Source organism: Heterodontus francisci, chromosome 3, assembly GCF_036365525.1.
Source record: "Heterodontus francisci isolate sHetFra1 chromosome 3, sHetFra1.hap1, whole genome shotgun sequence".
Lineage (NCBI taxonomy): Eukaryota > Metazoa > Chordata > Chondrichthyes > Heterodontiformes > Heterodontidae > Heterodontus > Heterodontus francisci.
In genome coordinates this window covers 28,469,053-28,487,266 of record NC_090373.1, presented here as the reverse complement: position 1 = coordinate 28,487,266, position 18,214 = coordinate 28,469,053, and the positions used below count along the sequence as shown (strand labels likewise).

Sequence of the window (18,214 nt, the reverse complement as noted above, 5' to 3'; positions counted from 1 at the left end):
AATGAGTGGGCAAAAATTTGGCATATGGAGTATAATGTGAGGTTGTCCACTTTGGCAGGAAGAATAGAAAAGCAGAATATTATTTAAATGGAGAGAGATTGTAGGATCCTACAGAGGGATCTGGGTGTCCTTGTACTTGAATCATAAAAAATTAGCATGCAGGTACCTAGCAAGTAATTAGGAAGGCAAATGGAATGTTGGCATTTATTACAAGGGGGATGGTGTATAAAAGTAGGGAAGTCTTGCTACAACTGTACAAGGCATTGGTGAGACCATGCCTAGGGTACAGTTTTGGTCTCCTTAATTAAGGAGGGATATATTTGCATTGGAAGCAGTTCACTAGGCTGATTCCTGGGATGAAGGAGTTGGCTTATGAGGAAAGGTTGAGCAGGTTGGACCTATACTCATTGGAGTTTAGAAGAATGGGAGGTGATATTATTGAAACATAGAAGATTCTGCAGGGGCTTGACAGGATAGACGCTGGAGGATGTTCCCTTGTGGGGGAATATAGAACTAGGAAGCACAGTTTCAGAATAAGCGGTTTCCCTTTTAAGATGGGAATGAGGAGGAATTTCTTCTCCCATGATGATTACTCTTTGCAATTCTTTTTCCCAGAGAGCAATGGAGGCTGGGTCATTGAATATATTCAAGGTTGAGCTAGACAGATTCTTGATCTACAAGGGAGTCAAGCGTTATGGGGGGCAGGCAGGAAAGTGGAGTTAAAGCCACAGTCAGATCAGCCATGATCTTTTTGAATGGTGGAGCAGGGCTGAGGAGCTGAATGGTCTACTGCTGCTCCTATTTCTTATGTTCTTATGGAATCAGCAGAATGTTAATACTGATGGTATTATGACTCATGCTACTAACTAGCTTTTGTTAAGAGACAGGAAAGAACAAAATCAAAAATAGGTCAATCAGCAGAATAAGTTTAGTAATAGAATATCTGCTTTCTCACCTGTACTTCAGAGCAGTTCCAAAACAATAATAGTCAAGATCTCTTTCTCTTCAATACCTTCGGGTCATCCAACTGTGATGAGAAGCTTCAGGTGAGATGAACCCCAGAGAGTCCTTGTGTTAGTCCTTGCAGCGAGAGGAGAACGAACCAGCAATGACTCCAATCTCAGTTCAGTATCTCAGTATCCATGTGAAACATATTTTTCAGTGACGGACATATCAATGATCAGGTTAACAGTAGTTGATAAAACGGTGGCAGGACCACCAGCTCCATATTCTTCAATCTTGCTCACTGGGCAAGGACTTCACCTGTCTTTTTGATGGTATTGGATCTACTTGTGAAGCACCTTCAAATAAAACTATCAAACAATCCAATATATAATCATTAAACACGTTGGTAAACAGAAAGGAAAATCTTGCATTCTGTTGCGTCTTTCACGACCTTAGGGCTTTACGGCCAATGAATTACATTTGAAGTGTAGTCACTGTTGTAATGTGGCAGCCAATTTAGACACAGCAAAATCACAAACAGCACTGTGATAATGGCCCGATAATGCGTGTTAGATGTTGATTGAGGAATACTTATTGGCCAGGATACTGGGGAGAACTCACCTGCTGTTCTTTGAAATAGGATGGGATCTTTTACGTCCACTTGAGAGGAAAGATGCGGCTTCAGTTTAATGTCTCATTCAAAAGACAGCCCCTCTGACAAGTCATAGAATCATTTACAGCACAGAAGGAAGCCATTCAGCCCATCAAGTCCATGCTAGCTCTCTGTGGAGCTATTCAGTCAGTCCCACTCCCCTGCTCGATCACTGGGAGTGTCAGACTGGATTTTGTGCTCAAGCCTTTGAAGTGGGGCTTGAACCCACAATCTCTGACTCAGAAGTGAGAATGCTACTGAGCCACAGCTAACATCTGAACTGTTCAAAAATATGATGACTTGGTAACACTTTCAATAATGAGAGCCAGCACTGTGTGCCAGGAAATCTCCCGATGTTAGTTCTTAGCAGAAAATTAACTTGATTCTGCCTTTTAAGTAACAAGAAAAAATCATATCTAGAATCACATTCACCAGCTGTGGATTTAGTTTAAATGAAATTTCCCTTTGATTCTATTACAGCTGCTTGCAGTTGAGCTTTTTAATGTATTACATCGCCTTTTACTAACTTGTGGACCTCCATCTGTTCAACGACAAGTGACTATGGTCGTACAGCAGACTATTCGAGCTGCTCAGGATCACCTTCAAGGGTTGTTGAAAAAGAATTGTGGTAAGTTGGACAGGAAAACAGTTACTTCTGTCATCAGCCCAATAAAAAACCCAAGTGTGTTATAATCTGTTTTGTGGACATTGAAGTGTCAATATTATGAATGCAGCTCCAGTTGTGACAGGAGGGATTATTAGGGATTTGTACCCATGCATCCTGTGAGGTCCATGTCAGGAGTTCAACTTCATAATATTACAGGTTTTGTCATGTTTCGTACTCAGGATGAGAAAAGACAGGTCTTTCGCTTGCAGGCAAAATTGAACAGAATCAAATTGTTTATTCCTAACTATTCATAAAGTAAAATTGCATTCCCACAATTTGTTATCATGTTCTAACTGTAAGTTATGATTCAGGAAAACATAAGAAATAGGAGCATGAATAGGCCATGTGGCTCCTCAGCCTGATCTGCCATTCATTAAGATCAATCTTCTACCTCAACTCCACTTTCCCTGCCCTATCCGCGTGCTCTTGATTCCCTTAGTGTCCAAAAATCTATCTAACTCAGTCTTGAATATACTCATTGACTGAACATCCAGTCCTCTGGGGTAGAGAATTCCAAAGATTCACCACTTTTTTAGTGAAGGAATTGCTCCTCAGCTCAGTCCTAAATGGCTGAATCCTTATCCTGCGACGATGACCTTCTATGACCTCCTATGAGTTCTGGACTCTTCAGCAAGGGGAAACAAAATCTCAGCATCTACCCTGTCAAGCCCTCATTTTTTTTTTATTAAATGTATTGCTGCTTTGTTTACAGTGGACATTGTTACCTTCCAGATGACAAACATGTGCCTGAGGAGGACCCGCTGACCACTTTGGGGGAAGGAGGGAAAACTGGTGGTCTGATTCCCGGTAAATCCATCGTGTTTGCCGCACTGGAACTGCTTATGTTCATTCTGGTACGACACCTCCCGCAGCTGAATCCTAAAGTGACAGACTCACCCAGTCATATTTTCAGCAAGACGCAGCCATTAGCAGAGGAGAGTGCCCAGCTTGTAGCTGTCAGTGTTTCTATCCTGGCTGATTTGCCATCACTTTGTTCTCCGACAGGTAAGAGCAGCTTAAAAAACAAGTACTAAATGAATGCTATTAAATGCACAGAATGATCCCGCAATGTCTAGTTGGTGGTGTGAATAAATTTAATCTATAGATTTTAATATTTCAATGTCTCCCACTAACCTGTTGATAATAATTGGCCTGGCTTCCTTGTGTTTCATCTTAAACCTATCTTAGTTAAATTTACCCTACATAGAATTCCATAGACGCTGCAGTACCATTCAGCCCAGCTGGTCCATGTTGGTATTTATGCCCCACGTGAGCCTCCTCCCTCCCCCTTTTCATCTCACCTTATCCACATATCCTTGTATTTCTTTCTCCCTCATGTAGGTATCTAGCTTCCCCTTAACTGCATCTATTTGCCACAGTCCTTGCGATAGTGAGTTCCACATTCTGACCCCTCTCTGGGTAAAGACGCTTCTCCTGAATTCCAGAGTGGATTTTTAGTGATTGTCTTATATTTATGACCCTTAGTTTTGGATTCCTCCACAAGTGGGAACATTTTCTCTAGTTTACCCTATCAAACTATTTCATAATCTTAAAGACCTCTGTCAGACGCCCCTCACTCAGCCTTCCCTTTTCTAGAGAAAAGAAGCCCCAGTCTGTTCAATCCTGATAGGTATAACCTTTCAGTTCTGGTATCATACTTGTAAATTTTTTTGCATCTTCTCCAATGTCCCAATATCCTTGTTATAATATGGAGACCAGAACTGTGCACAGTGCTTAAAGTGTGGACGAAGAACGTTTGGTGCATACAGGAATCAAACATGCTCCACCAAGGACTATGTTCTTTAATTTATAAACCCAATGGATTATAGTACAGTACATGTTTGTAAACTGCACTGAGCTGTACACCAGGGCTGACTCAAGATCTTCAAATGCAGCTTGCCGGGTCGAGTTGTTTGTTGGACCAGGTTGCTGAAGCAGGGATTACTTAGCCCACTGAAGAGATTGAACTAATCAAGTTTACACTTAAGATGAAGTAGGGAAATTTGAACTGTGTTCTGAGGTTCCTCACTCAAACTGTGCTGCAAAAAAATCTCTAGTGACAAAGAATCGGGGAACAAAAGCAAGTGTGTAAGGAAAAAGAACTTGCATTTATACAGCACCTTTCATGACCTCAATTTGTCTCAAAGCATTTTTCAAGTGTAGCTGTAATGTAGGAAAAACAGAAACCAATTTACACACAGTAAGCTCCCACAAACAGCAGTGAGATAATGACCAGGTGATCTGTTCTTTCTTGATGTTGTTTGAGAGATGAGTATTGACCAGGACTCCAAGGGGGAACCCCCCGTGCTCTTCTTTGAATCGTGCCATGGGATCTTTTGCATTCACCTGTGAGACCAGATGAGGCCTCGGTTTAATGTCTCATCCAAAAACCCTCACCTCTTACAGTGTGGAACTCCCTCCCTGCCGCACTGTTGTGTCAACCTAAGATTTTGTGCTTGAGCCTCTGGAGTGGGACTTGAAACCACAACCCTCTGACTCAGATGAGAGTGTTACCAACTGAGTCACAGCTGACACTAAAATTGGGGCAAAGTTGGGTAGTGCATGAATAATATCTTTTAAAGGTGTTAGAGCCCTCTGTAGATAATCTTATTAGATTGTCTGACTTGCTATGATATCAAATTCTACCCGATGTTTTCTTTTGGGAAAGGGATGAAATGTGAGTGAGTGTTACCCTAAAAGATGCTTAGTTTGCAGTAACATTTGGAGACCACATTGTCCTATTCCTCATTTAAACTGCTGAGCAATTTCAAACACTTTTTCAAACTGAAGGCTGGTAGTTAGTTGTTAGCAGTGTTTTCCAGTTGATTCACGTTACTGAATTATTAATCCATGGTACACTTGTGAGGACGTCAGTTCATTTGTTTTGTTACCTTTTGCTGTCTCTATCTATTTTTACTCAAAAGAATATGGCATTTAAGATCTTTCAATCACCACAAATATTTACAGCACACAGGAGGAGGCCATTCTGTGCATCATGCCTGTGCTGGTGCAAGCTCTCCAGTTGGACCTGTGTACCTTTCTCCCATTTCCCTGCTCTTTCCTGTTGTTAGTTATATTTTTTCTTTTCAATCCAGTTCTTTTTAGAAGATGATATAGTCCCTTGTGGTAAAGCGTCCATTCCTCAAAATGGATGTCTGCTAACAGCTTGTGTTTGGTTCAATTTTCACAGGAAGTATGACTGTAATACCCACAATCCTTTTCCTAATCACTGGCGTGCTGAGAGAAACAGCAGTGAAGTCGACAGATAATCACGTGTCACATCCGGTCAGTGCAGCACTGCAGGGCATCAAAACCATCATAGCTTCTCCACTAGCCAAATCGGATCAAATCCGTAAACAGTGGAAAGGTCTGGTCTGCAGCTCTCTGGCTTCCATCTTGGAATATTCCAAACCAGGTAGGGCACATAAAGTGCAGCCAAATATTTAGCAGTAGGTCTTGAATAAAGGACGTTAATCTTAGTTCCTCCTGGCGTGTCTGGTAGAGCTATTTGAGAGCCATAGTTTCCTTTCATCACTGATGACTGTGACATGGCTGTGGCCAGTTAAGGATGGAGCTGCTTTTTTGCGATGGATAAACCAATGTTTAAAGCTATTGACTTTCTCCAGCAGTCGATATCTCTCCCTCAGCCAGGCGCTGAGATATGGAAGTTTGCAGTATTTCAGATACAGGGGAAACAGTGTGTCAGGGCGGCTGTCCTATGCCAAGGCATACCACACATAATCCTTGTGATTTGATGAGATTAGGGATGCTGACTGATGATGGGTGTCAAACGCGCATTGAGATCATGAGTTCTGTTTGGGAGCCGGTTGATGGTGAGGGCACATTGGGATCCGGATTAATGATCGATGGTGAGGATACATTGGGATCCCATTCGAGAGTGAGGACACATTGAGGTCCTGATTGATGATCAAGAAGCAGATAATCTAGGCATCACAAGTTCTTGTCTTAAAGTTTAGTGCAAATGTGAGTTGGGTGCCATCTACTCCTGTGCTAATTCTGTAATGACTGCCACCCAACTCTTCTCTTTCCTTTAGACGAATCAAAGCCAAGCATGGATGAAGTGAGTATGCTCACAGCGATTACACTCTTCCTGCTGTCTGCCAGTAACGAGGTGGTTGGGATTTCCTCCCTCCAGAACTGTTGCATTGAGAGATTCAGAAGTGCTTTAAATTCCAGAGACCCCTGGGTAAGACTTACATGCCTCTTTGTCACAATTATGTATTAATCACAGCACCAAGTGCAAGAAATGGAAATTGAGACTCGTCTCTACCTGGGAAAAGAAATCCTTCAATTTGGGAGTATTTCGATCAGGATAGATTACCTTTCCCCTTACTCCATGGTCAGCCACTCCCAGTCTGCATCAATGCTCCCATCTTTGGCCCCAATTGTTTCTTATGTATGTGCTCCATCTCATTGAGCTCACCTGAAAGCACAATGCCAGCTTCCATATGTACGCTTGTCCTGCCCTCCCCCACGCTCCATTCCATGGCATCGCTATACTGTCTGACCACTTGCCCAATGTCAGGTCTTGGGCAAGCCAAAACCAACTGCTGCTGAGCCTTGGCAAAACCAAGCCCATAGTATTGAGTTCTCGCTGGAAACTTTGCCCCCTCACTCTTTCCTTTCCCCACTGCTGCTCAGCTTGGGCTGAATCCGGTCAGACCAGCCTCTCCACTTGGGAGCCAGGTCTTCCCACTCTGGCCCCAGATGGAACCATCAAATTTGCATCCAATATTTTTTAAGCAGCTTTTTTTTTTGTGGAACCTCTAGGAAGATCTTTTGTTGCTATGTTTCCCAGAAGAAATCTGAATGTAATACGGATTTAAGTGTTAAGTGTTCTTGTGTATTGGGCAGGAGGGAGGAACTTGCATCTTTAAAGGAATCATTTTGGGGAGAATATAGTGGCCCGGAACTTCCTGTCAGCAACAAAACTGTGGCTTACACTGCTGACTACACACAAATAAACTTACTTGGTTGGTAGCTTTCTAGGAAAGCTTCCTGTTCTTCCTGCAGCAAAGCCCACCAACAGGTGTTCCAGCACAGTGTACTGCCAGCAAAGCCATGTCACCTTTTGACATCGCGAGTTGAAGGCATGCCTCTTGAGGTCTGAGATCAGCTCAGTGACATAAGTATTTTAATGACTTTTAATATTTTAAAACAATTAGTAAACTTTTTAAAACTTTAAAATACTTTTAATACTTTTATAACAGTCTGCTGGGGTCTGTCCCTCATACATTAACACTACCCGGCACCCCTGGCTCCTCACCCAGTTCCTCTCACTCCCACCACCACCTTCCCACCCCCTCCAAGCACCCGCAGCTCCCCTTGCCAGCCCCCCCCAGCTCCTTTTCCAACCCCTCCTCCCCCACCCCCCCGAGATAATATATTATCTACGAAGACCAACTCACCTGTTCTTGCAAAGAAATTACTCTTGGGAACAGAAAGAGGCTATTCAGCCCTTCAATCCTATTCTGCCCTCAATTAGTTCATGGCTGATCTGTACCTCAAATTCATTTACCTACCTTTGATCCATATCCTTTGATTATCCTTACCCAACAAAAATCTATCAATTTCTGTCTTGAATATTTTAGTTGACTCCCAACATCCACAGTCTTTTTGAGGGAGAGTTCCAGATTTCCAGCACCCTTTGTGTGAAAGCGTTTCATGATACTCCTAAACAACTTAGCTCTAATTTTAAGATTATGCCCTTTAGTTCTGGATTCCCCCACCAGAGGAAAGTCTTCAAGTACCTACATATTTACATCCACTTCTTCCAGTTCTGATGAAAGGTCAGCGACCTGAAACGTAACTCTGTTTCTAACTCCTCAGAGAATACCTCACCTGAGTATTTTCCAGCATTTTCTGTTTCGATTTTTAATATTTATATAATGTTGATTTGATGTCTATGTAGATGTTAGAAGGCATGAAATTAAGACCAGTGGCTCCTCTGTCCTTTGTAGGTTCAAGCAAAATGTTACCAGCTTCTGCTTTCAGTCTTCCAGCAGTCAAACCGAGCCCTCTCTTACCCCTACATTCATGCCTTGGCTCCACTGGTAGTCGAGAAGCTAAAAGCTGTGGAGAATCAAAAACCAGCCAACAGTGCTGAGCTTCAAGTGGTACAAGAAGGAATCAAAGTCCTCGAGACTCTGGTAAACCTCGCAGATGAGCAAAACAGTAAGTGGATCCCTCCTGTACAGCAGCCTTTGTGTGAGTTGTCCATCAAGCAACAAGCACTAAAGCAGACTACTCAGCAAGCTGAAAGTTCTTGTATTTCTATAGTTCCTTTCACAACCTTGGGATGCCCAAAGCCCTTTACTGCCATTAACGTACTTTTATAGTCACTATTGTAACATAGGAAATGCGGCAACCAATTTATGCATAGCAATCTCCCATAAACAGCGGTGTGATAATGATCAGATAATCTGTTTTAGTGATGTTGGTTGATGGATAAATATTGGCCTGGACACCGAAGAGAATGCCCCTGCTCCTCTTCGAGTAGTGCTGAGAGATTTTATACTTCCAGCTGAGAGGGCAGATGGGGCCTCAGTTTAACATCCAATCCAGTAGACACCACCATCGACAATGCAATATTCCCTCTGTACTGGCACCGGAAATGTCAACCTGAATTTTGTACTCGTGTCTCTGGAGTGGGACTTGAACCCATCGCCTTCGGACTGAGAGCTGAGAGGGCTACCCATTGAGCCATGGCCTGCAACTAACAGTTGCATAAACAGTCTCGAGTGCCTGTGTAATTTTTAACCATAGTTTCATTCAGTCCAAGAGATACTCAGGATTGTGGTAGTTTCGTTTTTGCACATAATGAATGCAGCATCCTCTGTTGTTTAAAGCCCTATCTTTTGGAGTTTCACCCAGCGCAGAAAATGGTTTCCATTCTCTACATTATGGGTTCTCTGAGCACAATGCTAGGAACCTATAAAATTCTAACAGGACTTGACAGAGGAGATGCAGGAAGGATGTTCCCGATGGTGGGGGAGTCCAGAACCAGGGGTCATAGTCTAAGGATACAGGGTCAACCTTTCAGGACTGAGATGAGGAGAAATTTCTTCACCCAAGAGTGGTGAGCCTGTGGAATTCGCTACCACAGAAAATAGTTGAGGCCAAAACTTTGTATGTTTTCAAAAAGGAGTTAGATATAGCTCTTGGGTCTAACGGGATCAAATGGTATGGGGCGAAAGCGGGAACAGGCTACTGAGTTGGATGATCAGCCATGATCATAATGAATGGCGGAGCAGGCTCGAAGGGCCAAATAGCCTACTCCTGCTCCTATTTTCTATGTTTCTAACCACTGGACTGTAAAGCCTTGAACTTTCAGTATTCTTAACACAGGTTGACTACCTTGTATTCAATACATATTGTATTGCGATTTAAACCAAAATTCGTAAGCCTTTGTTGGGATATTGGTCCTTTTTCACATTTTCCACCTACTGCTGCCATAATCACAATCTACTGACGTCAAAGTTCGACAGCTTCAGATTTTGACTAAAACAGAATGAACATCCTTTCATCGGGGATTTGGTATAGCTTCAGGAATAAGCATGGGCATCACTTTAGCCCTTCAGCGCTACAGTAACTTTGCATTATGCCCAAATGTCCAGTTCTGGTCCACCGTTCCAATCATATTTGCATATCTGTATGCTTCCTTATCATGAAATTTGAACTGTCCTCAGAAGGTGTGGCCCCTACAACTTGGTGGGGGAAGAGGGATATTTTTATATTGCTCATATTACTGGTTGTCACTCTGGCAAGTGAAAGCCTATGGTTCAATTCACTTGCCTTAATGGGAAAAGTTAATGAGCCTGTGACCCTTTCACAGAGGTGGTAGAGATTTATAACTGGGTAGGTAAGGTGAAGCGCGATGGTTTTTCAAAAAATATATTAATTCCTATCCGTGTGATCATTTATTGGTTTTCTTATTTTAAATGTGTTTGTATCTCCTTATGGCTCCCTTTTAAGCTCCATCCTCAATCCCGCTTAAGAGCAAATGGCAATCTGTTCGACCAAAACTGGTAAGACATTAGCCAGTGTGGCCGAGGGTGATTTGTGCTATGGCCTGCCTTCATTCCCTTCCCTCCCAGATTATACACCACTGCAGAAATCTGCAAATGTTCTGGAATACAAATAATATCCAGCGTAATAATGTGTGAGGGGAGATCATTGACTTTTGCAAGTAGAAGTGTCCCATAATGTGCTCACACCATCAGTCCTAAACACATCTGTGTCACTGCTACACCAGTCTTTGTGAAATCAGCTGCTGCTTTGGCTGCTACCCCAAGGCTTTATTCAGTTCCACCGACACCATTCTCAAAATCACTTCAAATCATTTTAAACAGAGCTCGCATTTACACTGCAACTCATTGCCAGCCAAATTACTTATGAAAAAATCGCTGTGTCGGCAGCCAATCCGAGTACAGAAATCATAGAACGTTACAGCACAAAAGGAGGCCATTGGCCCATTGTGTCTGTGCCGATACTTTGAAAGAGCTAACTTATTAGTCTCACCAGCCTTGCAATTTTTTCCTTTTTGTGTTTATCCAATTCCCTTTTGGAAGTTGTTGTTGGATCTGCTTCCACTATCTTTTCAGGCAGAGCATTTCAGATCATCATAACTCATTAAAAAAAATTCTCCTCATCTCCCGTCTGGTTCTTTTGCCATTTACCTGAGATCTGTGTCCTCTGGTTACTGAACTCCTGCCACTGGAAACGTTCATCCCTATTTACCCTATCAAAACCATTCATAATTTCCTACAAGCTGTCATTAAGATTAATGGCACATTTTCTGTGGTGCTGGTGGTTGAAGGAGGAATACTAGCCAACAGGAGCCTTCTTCATACAGTGACCTGGCATCTATTATGTCCACCAGAAAAAACAGCCAAGGGGCCACTTGGTTTAAGTTCTCATTGGAAAGAAGGCACCACCAACCATGCAGCACTCCCGTGGTACAGGATGGGAGATTGTGGGCTGAGCGCTGGAATTGGCACCCTTGCCCCACAACCTCCTGCCCAAGAGGCTGCCAGCTGAGCTACGCTGGCACTGAAAGTGTAACGTGGGACTTGTAGCCAGTGAAAGCAGCATAAACACAAAATATGTTGATTGATATAAGAAGCTATAGTGCAGAGAAGATATTTGCTCTTATGGGAGGGTCCAAAACTAGGGGTCATACATATATGATAGTCACTAATAAATCTAATGGTAATTCAGGCAAATTTTACCCAAAGTGTGGGGAGAATGTGGAACTCAACAAGGAGTAGTTGAGGCAAATAGCATAGATGTATTTAAGAGGAAGCTAGATATGTGCATGATGGAGAAAAGAACAGAGGATAGGGTGAGATAAAGTAGGGTGGGAGGAGACTTATGTGGAGCATAAACATCGGCATTGACAAGTTGGGCCGAATGGCCTCTTTTTATTCATTCATGGGATGTGGGCGATGCTAGCAAGGCCAGGGTTTGTTGCCCGTCCCTAATTGCCCTCGAGAAGGTAGTGGTGAGTTGCCATCTTGAACCACTGCAGTCCATGTGCTGTAGGTACACCTCCACAGTGCTGTTAGGAAGGGAGTTCCAGGATTTTGATCCAGTGACTCTGAAGGAACGGCGATATAGTTCCAAGTCAGGATGGTGTGTGATTTGGAGGGCAACTTACAGGTAGTGGTGTTCCCATGCGTCTGCTGCCCTTGCTCTGCTAAGTGGAAGAAGTTGCGGGTTTGGAAGGTGCTGTTGAAGGAACCTTGGTGATTTGCTGCGGTGCATCTTGTAGGTGGTGCACACTGCTGTCACTGTGCGTCGGTGGTGGAGGGAGTGAATGTTTAAAGTGGTGGATGGGGCACCGATCAAGCAGGCTGCTTTGACCTGATTGGTGTCGAGCTTCTTGAGTGTTGTTGGAGCTGCACCCATCGAGGCAAGTGGAGAGTATTCCATCAAAGTCCCAATTTGTGCCTTGTAGATGGTGGACAGGCTTTGAGGAGTCAAGAGGTGAGTTACTCACCGCAAGATTCCCAGCGTCTGACCTCCTGTAGCCACAGTATTTATATGAATGTTCCAGTCAAGTTTCTGGTCAAATCGTAACACCCCAGGATGTTGTTGGGGGATTCAGCAATGGTAATGCAGTTGAATGTCAAGGGGAGATGTTAGATTCTCTCCTGTTAGAAAGATAGAAAATAGGAGCAGGAGTAGGCCATTTGGCCCTTCGAGCCTGCTCTGCCAATCATTATGATCATGGCTGATCATCCAACTCAGTAGCCTGTTCCCGATTTCCCCCCATACCCTTTGATCCCTTTAGACCCAAGAGCTATATCTAACTCCTTTTTGAAAACATTCAACGTTTTGGCCTCAACTGCTTTCTGTAGTAGCGAATTCCACAGGCTCACCACTCTCTGGGTGAAGAAATTTCTCCTCATCTCAGTCCTGAAAGGTTTACCCCGTATCCTTAGACTATGACCCCTGGTTCTGGACTCCCCCACCATCGGGAACATCCTCCCTACATCTAGCCTGTCTCGTTCTTTTAGAATTTCATAGGTTTCTATGAGATCCCCTCTCATTCTTCTAAACTCTAGTGAATATAGGCCTAGCCGAACCAATCTCTCCTCATACGTCAATCCTGCCATCCCAGGAATCAGCTTAGTAAATCTTCTTTGCACTCCTTCCATGGCAGGAACATCCTTCCTCAGATAAGGAGATCAAAACTGCACACAGTACTCCAGATGTGGTCTCACCAAGGCCCTGTATAACCTCAGTAAGATATCCTTGCTGTTGGAGATGGTCATTGCCTAGCACTTATGTGGCCCAAATGTTACTTGCCACTTATCAGCCAAAGCCTGAATTTTATCCAGGTCTTGCTGCATGTGGGTGTAGATTGTTTTGGTGTCCGAGAAGTTGTGAATGGTGCTGAACGCTGTGCAATCATCAGCGAACATCCCCATATCTGACCTTATGATGGAGGAAAGGTCATTGATGAAGCAGCTGAAGAAGGTTGGGACTAGGACACTACCCTGAGGAACTCCTTCCTGCAGCCATGTCCTAGGGCTGAGATGATAGACTTCCAACTGCAAGTATCTTCCTTTGTGTTAGTTATGACTCCAGCCGGTGGAGAGTTCTCCCCCTGATTCCCATTGACTTTAATCTTACTAGGGCTCCTTGATGCCACACTCGGGTCAAACGCTGCCTTGTTGTCGAGGACAGTCATTCTCATCTCAACTCTCAAATTTAGCTCTTTTGTCCATGTTTGAACCAAGGCTGTAATGAGGTCTGGAGCCGAGTGGCCATGGTGGAACCCAAACTGAGCATTGCTGAGTAAATGCCGCTCGATGGCTCTGTCAACGACGCATTCCATCACTTTGCTGATGATTGAGAGTAGACTGATGGGGCGGTAATTGGCTGGATTGGATTTGTCCTGCTTTTTGTGGTCAGGACATACCTGGCCAATTTTCCACATTATCAGGTAGATGCCAGAGTTTTAGCTGTACTGGAACAGCTTGGCTAGGGGTGCGACTAGTTCTGGAGCACAAGTCTTCAGTACAACAGCTGAGATGTTATCGGGGCCCATAGCCTTTTCTGCACTGTATCCAGTGCATTCAGCCATTTCTTGATATCATGTGGAGTGACTTGAATTGGTTGAAGACTGATGCCTGTGATGTTGGGGACCTCAGGAGGAGACCAAGATGGATCATCCACTCAGCACTTCTGGCTGAAGAAGGCTAAAACTGCATTAGCCTTGTCTTTTGCACTGACGTGCTGGGCTCCAGGATGGGTGATGTTTGTGGAGCTTCCATTGACCATCACCATTCACAACTTGATGTGGCAGGATTGCAGAGCTTTGATCTGATCCTTTGGTTGAGGAATTGCTTAGCTTTCTCTATATTGTGCTGCTTCTGCGATTTAGCATATAGTAGTCCTGTTTTGTAGCTTCACCAGGATGACACTTCATTTTTAAGTATGCCTGGTGCTGCTTCCGGCATGCTGTTCTGCAATCCTCATTGTACCAGGGTTGATCCCCTGGCTTGATGGTAATGGTTCAGTGAGGGATATGCCGGTTCAGTGAGGGATATGCTGGGCCATGAGGTTACAGATAGTGGTTGAATACAGTTCTACTGCTAATGGTCCACTGTACCTCATGGATGTCCAGTTTTGGGCTGCCAGATCTCTTCTGAATCTACCCCATTTAGCACAGTGATAGTGCCACAGAACATGAGGGAGGGTATCCTCAGTGTGAAAATGGGGCTTCACCTCCACAAAGACTGTGCAGTGGTCACTCCTGCCAATGCTGTAATGGACAGATGCATCTGTGACAGGTAGATTGTTTAGTTTTAGTTTAGTTTAGAGATACAGCACTGAAACAGGCCCTTCGGCCCACCGAGTCTGTGCCGACCATCAACCACCCATTTATACTAATCCTACACTAATTCCATATTACTACCACATCCCCACCTGTCCCTATATTTCCCTACCACCTACCTATACTAGGGGCAATTGCTAATGGCCAATTTACCTATCAACCTGCAAGTCTTTGGCATGTGGGAGGAAACCGGAGCACCCGGAGGAAACCCACGCAGACACAGGGAGAACTTGCAAACTCCACACAGGCAGTACCCAGAATTGAACCCGGGTCGCTGGAGCTGTGAGGCTGTGGTGCTAACCACTGCGCCACTGTGCCGCCCTTGCGCCATTGGTGAGGACATGGTCAAGTAAGTAGGTTTTTCCCTCTTGGTTCTCTCACTACTTGTCGCAGGCCCAGTTTGGCAGATAAGTCCTTCAGGACTTGGCCTGCTCAGTCAGTAGTGGTGCTACCAAGCCACTTTTGGTGATGAGCGTTGAAGACCCCATCCAGAGTACATTCTGTTTAGTTGCCACCCTCAGTGCTTCTTCCAAGTGGTGATCAATATGGAGAAGTACTGATTGATCAGCTGAGGGAGGGCGGTAGGTGGTAATCTGAAGGAGGTTTCCTTGTCTGGGTTTGACCTGATGCCATGAGATTTCATGGGGTCCAGAGTCAATGCTGAGGATTCTCAGGCCACTCCCTCCCAACTGTATACCAGAATGCTGCCACCTTTTGTGGATCTGTTCTGCCAGTGGGATAGGACAATCCCAGGGATGGTAATGGAGGAGGAATCTGGGGCATTGGCTGTAGGGTATGATTCATTGAGTATGACTATGTCAGGCTGTTGCTTGACTAGTCTGTTGGACAGCTCTCCCAATTTTGGAACAAGTCTATAGATGCTAGTGAGGAGAACTTTGCAGGGTTAACTGGGCAGATGTGCCTTTGTCATTTCTGATGCCTAGGTCAATGCAGGGTGATCTGTCCAGTTTTGTTCTTTTTTGACGTTTCTATAGCGGTTTGATACAACTGAGTGACTTGCTAGGTCATTTCAGAGGGCAGTTCAGAGTCAAACACATTGCTGTGGATCTGGAGTCACATGAAGGCCATTTCAGGGAAGCACAGCAGATTTCCTTCTTTGAAGGACATTAGTGAACTAGATGGGTTTTTATGACAATCTGGTAGTTTCATGATCATCATTACTGATACTAGCGTTTTATTCCAGATTTATTAATTAATTGAATTTAAATTCCATCAGTTGCCATGGTAGGATTTGAATTCATGTCTCTGGAGCATTAGGCCAGGCCTCTGGATTACTATTCCAGTACCATTACCACTGGGGGCCAGGGAGTTCAGTTGCTAGATGGCTAGGGTATGGTTCATAACAAAGTCAACAGGTTCATTTCCTGTTCCAGTCTGAGGAAAGCCACAGGAAACCACCTCATATATACCCTGATCCCTAGTCATGCTAATCTCTCCTGCATGGAGAAAACGAGCAGAGGACCTGCCCTTTGGCAGAACACTGCCACGGCATAGCACCCTTACCACTATGCTAACTTTCCCGGCAATTGTATGCTCTGACTGTAATGAGTAGATATGAGCTCAGGATTATTGCCCTAACAAAAGCTTTCCTCTTCCTTCTCAGGAGCCCAGCTGCTTGCTCTTTTGGTCCCCACTCTCATCTCGTACCTACTGAATGAGAAAACTTTCAGCTCTGCTTCCACAGCTTCCAAGGGTCTTCATGAACTCGCGCTGCAGGATCTCATGCGCATTGGTCCTCTCTACCCCATAGCCTTCAAGGTGGTGATGGGGGCAGCGCCTGAACTCAAATCAAAGTTAGAGGCTGCGATCCGAGCCAGCCAAGCCAGCTTCCGGGCCAAGGCTGCGACCCAACAAGCCAAGCCAGCTGTGCAAGCTGCACCCACCATCAAGCTGAAGACTAGCTTTTTCTAAAAGAGATGGAGGTGTTTTCACACTGACTTGGAAACCGTTGAATCGTTCCACTTCCCCTTTCCTGATGTTCGAGTGTGAGAGTCAGCTGCCGTGTCTTCTGTACAGGTTTATGGTTTCTGTTAGCTATGTAAATTGTTCAATGACTAAAATATTTTGGGTTTATTAGTTTAAAAACTGTTTGTGTATAGGTATCACATGATTATATCGCAAAGTATGTTATAAATAAAGAGAAAAGGATTTTTTTTAAAAAGAGTATTGTAATATTTTTAATTATTTACAGTGACCAATATGCTTCTATAAAACTTAAATGCAATACTCTAATATATTTAAATTCTTACATGGGTCATTGAAAAGTTTCCATGTATAAATAAAAATATCCTCAGTGGCTCCCTGTCACAGTGTTATGTAGTACTGTTATCTTTTGCTTACATTTTCTTGGCAGTAACTGAAATTTCTAATGTCTAAAATAAAGTGTTAAACAATTTTTTTTTAAATCAATATAATGATGCATTTCACCATAAACATTCCACTTCTCCATTGCATTACCTTTTGTATCTTTTCCATTAAAGGTATTTTCTTCAAGGTTTCTCCCAAAACCCTGGCCTCAGGTTTGATGGTTGAATCTAGGGGTCTGAATACAGATGGTGCAATGAAGCATGTGTAGTGAATATAGTTTCCCAGAATGTATCAGTATCATTAAGTCAGCTGAACTGAATATTATTCTATGACTTATTAAAGTTGTGCTCAGTATTTTTTAAATTATTGAAGAAAGGCTGGAGGACAAATTTCAAAAGCCTTGTTCATCAACAAAAACTTGTATTTATATAGCGCCTTTAATTTAGTAAAACATCCCAAGGCACTTGACAGGAGCGTTACCAAACAATATTTGACACTGAGCCACATGTGACATCAGAACAGATGACCAAAAGCTCGGTCAAAGAGGTAGGTTTTAAGAAGCGTCTTAAAAGAGGGGAGAGCGGTAGAGGGAATTTGAGTTTTAGAACCTAGGCAGCTGAAGAAATGGCTGCCAGTAGTGGAGTGATTAAAATTGAGATGCACAAAAAGCCAGAATTGGAAGAATGCAGAGATTTCAGAGGTTTGTAATGCTAGAGGAGGTTCCAGAGATAGAGAGGGGCAAAGACATGGTATTTGAAGAGAAAGATGAGAATGTTAAAATCCAGTTGTTGCCAGACTGGGAACCAATGTAGGTTAGCGAATAGGGGTGTTGAGTGAAAAAGACTTGGTTCAGGTGACGTTCATACTTTAAAAGAAGGTATGTGTAAGATTGAGTGAAATAAAATCACATGACTACTCACTGTGCTTCTGTTGTAGTTTTCATGTTCTGTAGCTTTCAGAAACCAAATTAACCGGAGAGAGGCTGGCTATCTCAATTGTATTGAATTCATCAAAAATTGAGTTTGAAGGATAACCTCTAATTATCTCACCTGTGTTTTGTTGACGAAAATGTAGACATTCTACTTACTGACAGGGTGGGCGGAAGACAGATGATGTGTCTTTCCTCATTTCAATTTGATTTCTCTTACAAGTAAGTTAAATTTTGAAAGCAAACAATGCCTCTTTGAGGGAAGTGACGTGAGGGGTGACTTTGGTCTCCTCACCAACCCCTGGGATTTTTTTTTTATTCATTCAC

General features: G+C 43.5%; 1 protein-coding gene across 1 annotated transcript in view; it reads left to right on the top strand.

The window, feature by feature from the left end:
- heatr5b (HEAT repeat containing 5B) overlaps positions 1–17,848 on the top strand; it is a 153,020-nt gene extending 135,172 nt beyond the window's left edge. The window contains exons 31-36 of the mRNA XM_068020449.1: positions 2,078–2,225; positions 2,997–3,269; positions 5,455–5,679; positions 6,320–6,471; positions 8,246–8,459; positions 16,256–17,848. Of these exons, the coding sequence (XP_067876550.1) occupies positions 2,078–2,225; positions 2,997–3,269; positions 5,455–5,679; positions 6,320–6,471; positions 8,246–8,459; positions 16,256–16,563 (1,320 nt within the window). The 3' untranslated portion in view covers positions 16,564–17,848. The remainder of the gene's footprint in view (positions 1–2,077; positions 2,226–2,996; positions 3,270–5,454; positions 5,680–6,319; positions 6,472–8,245; positions 8,460–16,255) is intronic.
- The last annotated feature ends 366 nt before the right edge of the window (positions 17,849–18,214 follow it).